Here is a 7,071-nt window from a genome sequence, read left to right on the forward strand (position 1 = left end):
TCCCACAACTCAAGGGGTGGAAGAGGGAAGCTAAATTGTTCCCCGAAAGTCAAGAAAAGACCAAACCTAAGACAATTTGCCTAGTAATAAAGCTTTCAGAGTGATTTAGAAAAGGAACACTATCAGTTGCATCAGGAGGAGAGTCTGGTCTTTTATTTTTCTTCAATAGATAGTTTATTTTTATTACAATGGTATACAAGCCAAGTCCTAGCAAACAGCCAATATCAATTAAAGTCATTCCCACCATTTGTGATTCATATATCAATCCATATACCAACGTTATTTCTAAAGGAGAGCGAAATATTTATTAATAGTTTAAAATTCTGTACATAAAGCAATAGATTGGAAGGGAGTTAGATGAAACTCAGCGAATTCCTTGATGGATAATGCTGGTTTTAGTACTGCTCTCTTTCTCTTTCTTGCGTGCTGGGTCCAACTCAAAGCAACGCCAAAGCCTCAGTGTTTCATCTGCTGCTGCTGAAGCAACTGTGGTTCCATCTGGGCTCATAGTTAAGCTTAACACCCTAGCAGTGTGACCTAAGGAAAGATATTTTACAAATGACTAAATGATAGTTGGTAATCTATTCGAGTTGGCATAGGGATTTTTCTTTGTGGAATAGAGCACCATAACCTGTATATTAAACTAATCCAATCCAGGAAAAGCAATCATTTTGGCCACTGGCACATTTGTATTTAGGAGCAAAACAAAAAATCTCACACATTTACAAAAGAGCTGCTCCACAGCCAGATTTAAAACATCAATTTACCAGGCAAGAAAATAGCCCTTAACATGCAGTCTATCCCTGTGGGAAGTTTGGTGGGCCCAAAGACAATTTTGTAAGTATGTTTTAAGATTTGTGCTGATGTCCGTGTCCTGTAATTATATAAAAAACTTTTAAAAGTGAGACAGGGATGCCGTTAGGTGCCAGGAGAAATTGTTGGTACACATTGATGTTCATGGGCTTCTTAGTACCTTCATTGATGTAATTGCAGTATTTTCACAATGGGTCTTACCTTTCAACTCAGTGACCTTTGACATAGATGGGTATTTCCACACTACCAGTTGGTTTTGAGCAAACCCGTGACCAGACACAAGTTCTTTATAGTTTGTAGACCATAGTACTGCACAGACCTATTAACACCAGAAAGTGTCCAATAAATAAAATATTGACTGGATATAACCTTACGTGGAAAAAAATGCAGCATGTTAAATTTAAAGTGTTGAAATAATCCTTACCATTCTTTGAAATGTATTAAGCAAACCTACCTGGGACTGTGCATCTACTGTGTTGAGGCAACTCCCAGAACACACATTCCAGATCCTTATGTGGCGATCACTTGTTCCACCTCCTGTAGCCAGCACATTGGATTGCCATGGACTCCAAGCCACAGCCTAAGGGGCAAAGTGTACTGTTGTCATCATTATCTGTGATTAGCAATACTGTGTTTGCAAACTATAGATAGTCCTCATTTTTGCAGAGGCAACTGGGCCATTAAGCAAAGAGATTACTAAGTGAAATTGCAATTATGCTTATGGTCTTACTTCAGTTTTCCTTTGTTTTACAGACCTGTGAAGGTCATAAAGTTACTTTTTCATTACAGTCATAACTACAAATGGTTGATAAATGAGGCAATTGCTAAACAAGGACTACCTATCATTTAAGAAGCTTTATTAAAATGCTATCATTTTAATTTGTCTTGTTTATTTTACAAACTGCTGTGGGAACTTAAAAATGGCTACCATTTTGGACTTTAAAAATCACATCTACAATCAAGATTTGTTTACTGTATTACAAATTCCAGTTTCCAAGAGAACCTAAATTGCCATGGTTTGGATTCAGATCACACTGCAAGCTGCAGAACTTGGTTAAAGAGCTACCCAAATGACCATTAATTGAGCTTTATACCATATAATTTTGTACCAAGATGTATGGCTACTCTCTAAATACAGATAGGTACTCACCTTAACAGCTCCCTGATGTTGTGTAAAAGTTTGCACAGGACGTGGTGACCAGTTGTCCCCTTGAGCAACAGACCATATATTTACAAGATTGTCATTGCCTCCACTGGCCAAGTAACGGCCATCAGGTGCCCATTTTAGCCCACATACTTCTTGTGTATGACCAGCAAGTGTTGCCACATGGTGTTCTGCCACACGCACATCATGATGATGTATGTGACCAGTCCGTGATCCACTGTAAGAGAAAATTAGCATATTCTCCTATGTCAAATGTACTGGAAGGCCAATGTAATATATTTTCTCTTCACTATGAAAAATTATAAGCCATATGCCTCTTCCCCATCAGTGCCCATGAGATATCCCAGTTTTGGTTAGAAATTATTACCTGGACAGGATGTAGCTATTCCAACTTAAAGAACTCACACGGGATGAATGACTGACCATATTTCGTAGACGCTTTTTCTGCTGGATGTCCCATAACTAAAATCAATATAAACAGAGTCCAAATACCCAACTTTATTAATTTTTATTGTCTCATGGAATACAGCCCAAGCACAAGGCTGTCCCACTTGTTATGAACGTATTTCATCTCAGACATGTAGAAATGAGAAATCAATCAAATCATGGCCATAAGGACTATCAAAGGAAGCAGCTCATAGTTTTCCAATCCAAAGTGTAACAAGTCCACATTGGTTTAAAAATCAAATGTCTCTCGGGTTTCCCTCCAAAAGAAATTTAACTTGCTTTAATATTAAAATATTTATTTTTTTATTCTTCTCTGTCTCATTATCAGAATATTAGGTCATTAAATACAGCCTCAATTGCCTCACCTGGACCTCGGCATTACTTGTGCCAATTGCAAGGTAATTTCCTTCTCTGATCCATGAAACAGAAGAGATGTAGTCATCAGGGTTTTCCATTTGCATGAGCTGGATTATTTCTCTGGAATCATAATTCCATAGATACACTGATTTATCCAGAGCCACGGCCAAAAAATTGAGGGAGCTCCAATCAACTAAGTTCAGATCTAAATGAGAACAATACACACTAGTTTGGAAACATAAAGCCAAGTCAAATAAAGATACAATCCCTTCCTGCCTCTCCACGGTAGCCATATCCAATACAACTTTAGTTCAGCATTCAATACCATCATTCCAGACGTTCTAACTAAACTAAACCAGCTAACAGTACCTGAACACACTTATAAGTAGATCATAAGTTTCCTAACAGGAAGCGGCAGGTGAAGCTAAGCAGAATCACATTGGATACCGGCACAGCCCAACCCCTCTAAGGATGTGTGCTCTCCACTTCTCTCTATATATTAAAGACTACATCTCAAATGATCCATCTGTTAAACTACAGAAGTTTGCAGATGCTACAACAGTGATTAGTCTCATTTGAGACGATAATGAATCCGCATGCAGGCAGGAGGTTGAACGACTAGCCTTATGGTGCAACCGGAACAATTTGGAACTGAACACACTCAAAACCGTAGAAATGATGGTAGACTTTAGGAGAAACCTTCCAATAATACCACCTCTTAACAATACTAGACAACATAGTATCAACGGTAGAGACCTTCACATTTCTAGATTCTATCATATCTCACGACCTAAAATGGATACCTAACATCAAAAACGTCATCAAAAAAGCACCACAAAGAATGTTCTTTCTGCGCCAACTCAGGAAGCTCAAACTGTCATCTGCACCTCTATAACTGTGGTTTGTTCTGCAACCCAACAAGACAGACAGACTTCAGAGGATAATTACAACTGTAGAAAAAACAATTGCTACCAACCTGCCTTCCATTGAGGGCCTGTATACTGCAAGAGTCAAAAAGAGGGCTGTGAAAATATTTATAAACCCCTCACATCCTGGACATAAACTATTTCAACTCCTACCCTCAAAACGACGCTATAGAGCACTGCACACCAGAACAACAAGAACAGTTTTTCCCCTAATGCCATCACTCTGCTAAACAAGTAATTCCTTCAACACTGTCAAACTATTCACTAAGTCTGCATTACTATTACTATTAATCTTCTCATCATTCCTATCAACCATCTCCTCCCACTTACGACTGCATGACTGTAACTTTGTTGCTTGTATCATTACGATTTATATTGTTTCCTAGTATGATTCGATTGCTTATTTGTACCCTATGACTATCATTAAGTGTTGTACCTTATGATTCTTAACAAATGTATTTTTTCTTTTTATGTACACTGAGAGCGTATGCACCAAAGACAAATTCCTTGTGTGTCCAATCACACTTGGCCAATAAAGAATTCGAATCGAATTAAATCGAATCTACAATATAGGTGCATAAAAAAGCTGTAATATGGCAGAGGAAATAGGTGTCCTCTGCACTTTGGAACAGTCCTACTAAAATTAAACTCCAAATCCATGGCTACTTACAGTAATCATTTCGAATGTCTGGGGCATCTAGAATCCGCTCTGACACAGAGGCTATGTATCTGTTTAACTTCCTTGTGGAGCCTGGTGTGCTCTTCTGGCTGTAGAGCACTTTGAGATTGTTCTGGTATCCTGGAAAAGAGGTAACATAGTTATCAGCATAAATCAAGAAAAAACTCAATGTTCCTATAATTCCAAGCTAACGGTCAATGAAAATTTTGGGAAATTTTCCCAATTAGAGGGCGCTAGCTGGATTTCTTTCAATATTTCAGACATCAATCTTAACATATTCAACAGGTAATATGTTACAGAAGAATATAAGAGATACTATAGAGTTCATTTTCTAGGGCAGTGAAGGACTGCATTATGAGAAAGTCAAGTTTTGTTCTTTTTTTCAAAACAAGCTGAACATAAACTAATTGAAGTTAGCATCACTGCTGTTTTACAGAAAATGCAAAAAAAAGCATTTTTTTCCAGTGTGGTTCTAAATAGCCACTTGAAACAAAATAAAAAAAAATAAAAAAGTTTGTAAAAAAGTCTATAGTTGTCAGCTTGCTAATTGAACATCCCTAAACTAATTCTCATTAAAACAAAACAGCAGAACAATGGAATCAATTTGAATGAACTGGATTATGGACCACTGTTGCAATACCAATTTAGAAGCTAGATATTATTGGTAGGAGCTTTTATCCACAAGGGATGCATCTGGAAACCCACCATGCACTTCACTTTTCGATTTACTCTTGTGTTAAATAAGCCCAATGTAGATTTACCTTCAGGGGCATTCTGAGGTTTCCCACTTAGTCGCAGGATTTTTGCCTCTTCTACATCAAAACCATTAAGATTCATTGCCCAGGCTTTCTGATGCTCCTTGGAGGGGGAGAAAACACTAAGAAATCAATAATACTGTACTTGATCACAGAATTCAGTAAGTACAAACTTGTGTGACCATCACTGTACCAGACATTTAAACTCTTTACCTTCTTGGTCGGTGTCTCTTCAGAGGATTCCTCTTTGGTTAAGAGAAAATTGGCCACATCCATTTGCATAGCACTACGATTAGGGATGTATCTATCACCTCCAGTTTTGTTTGGAGTATTTTGTGATTTGGAACCAGACTTGCCTGCAAAACAGAGATTTCATTAATCTGTATCCCCTCGGATAATTGCTAGCCTGAAAGCACGATTCTTTTATTGCTTTCCTCACAGTGTCATTAAGATAAACATCTTAATGTTTGTCTCCAGCACTGGAAAACAAATTGGACACTAGAAGAGAACAAAAAGTTGGCACTTAATGACTGATTTCATCACATACAGTGAGGTTTATCCATCTACTGGTTATAACACATCTTACCTGGTGTTTTGGAAGGAGTCTTGCTGGTACTATGAGGCCTGTTAGCTGGTTTCATAGGTGAAGGAGCTATGGCATCTGAGGCCGATCCAGTGCTGGGTGCAGCACCATCCTTAGCCTTACGCTGCCATCTTGCAGGAGGTACATTTGGTATCGGGGCATCAAGTTTCAACAGCCCGTGCAAATCACTCTCAAACAGAAATTGTGCCATAGGGATGCAATGCTGTGAAATCAGAGCCAGGGAAGAATAAGTAAGTTGATCTCAGAGAAGGAGTAAAACAAGAACATCAGAAAAATGACTCATCTGCATCCACAGGATAGCTATAGGTTCACAAACCTTATTCCAGAATAACAAACCAGATAAGATTCAGGTGATTAATGTGGCCCTTATGAGCACAAGTGGCAAGAAAAGACCACCCTCCTTTAATATTTTGCTTTTCCCCCTCCCGCAAAGTCCCCACAATCTGGGCAAAAATAGCTCAACAGGGTGGAGCTGTCTTTGTACTTAACGGTTTAATTTCTGAAGATTTAACCAGCAAAACTATCGCAAGACAAAATAGTATTTTTTCTCTTACTGCGATAAGTTTGCTGATTCAAAGCAGCAGGCTTTCTTCCTCATACAATTTCCGGGTCTGTTTTTGACACTTGGGGGCGGCAGGGGTGGGGGGAGCGGGGAAACATCTCGTGCACCGCGGCAGAATACATTGCAAAGAATATTGGGCAGAAAAGCTAAAGGACGGGAAGAAATCGAGAACCAGAAGAAAAACAAAAATGCTTTTAGGATCCTAAAAAAACTCGGGTCGGCGGAACCTCTTACTTACCACTGCTCTAACTCCAACTTTTCCGGCTCCTTCCGCCATTCAGGATTTAAACTTCCCACTTTGATCAACTATTGGCCCATTTCGAACTTAACGTCTTACTGCTTGCCCGCCTTCCTTTGCTTTCATTGGCTCTTCAGTGTAAATGGGTGTGGCTTTGCTACCCAAAGTTTCCCTGGATGGTTAGTTGTCTTGGATGGTTCCTTTATGATTTACATTGTCGTAACGGGGGAAGTGGCGTACGGCAGATCTCTGCCGATGTTCGGAACGGGTTGGGGAGGGGAGGGGGGCGTTTCCATGGCGCTTGACGCTATAATTAAAATATTCAACGTTCTAAATCTAAAGCAAACAGCTTTGGCTCGATGCTTAGGGAGAGGCAGGTCAAACGGAAGCCGCAAGAAGTTACATTGGGGTAGCTTTTTATTTGATAGCTGGGCTTACATTGGTGTAACTGTAAACCTTTCTGATAAGCATCCTAGTGGTAAAATCAGAGAAAAGGTTATATGACCAGAAAAGATAACTGCAAGA

At 39.1% G+C, this 7,071-nt stretch overlaps 1 protein-coding gene across 1 annotated transcript; it reads right to left on the minus strand.

The window, feature by feature from the left end:
* Window positions 1-148: 148 nt before the first annotated feature.
* On the minus strand, window positions 149-6,654 carry CDC20 (cell division cycle 20). The gene is made up of 11 exons (XM_058175211.1): window positions 6,547-6,654; window positions 5,729-5,948; window positions 5,356-5,498; window positions 5,149-5,245; window positions 4,379-4,507; window positions 2,791-2,987; window positions 2,346-2,440; window positions 1,964-2,195; window positions 1,268-1,393; window positions 1,015-1,132; window positions 149-537 (listed from the first exon to the last, which is right to left on the minus strand). Exons 1-11 carry the CDS (start codon window positions 6,583-6,585, stop codon window positions 365-367), a joined length of 1,569 nt encoding a protein of 522 aa, XP_058031194.1. The 5' UTR covers window positions 6,586-6,654; the 3' UTR covers window positions 149-364.
* Window positions 6,655-7,071: the final 417 nt, after the last annotated feature.

Source organism: Ahaetulla prasina, chromosome 3 (genome assembly GCF_028640845.1).
Source record: "Ahaetulla prasina isolate Xishuangbanna chromosome 3, ASM2864084v1, whole genome shotgun sequence".
In the NCBI taxonomy this organism is placed as follows: Eukaryota; Metazoa; Chordata; class Lepidosauria; order Squamata; family Colubridae; genus Ahaetulla; species Ahaetulla prasina.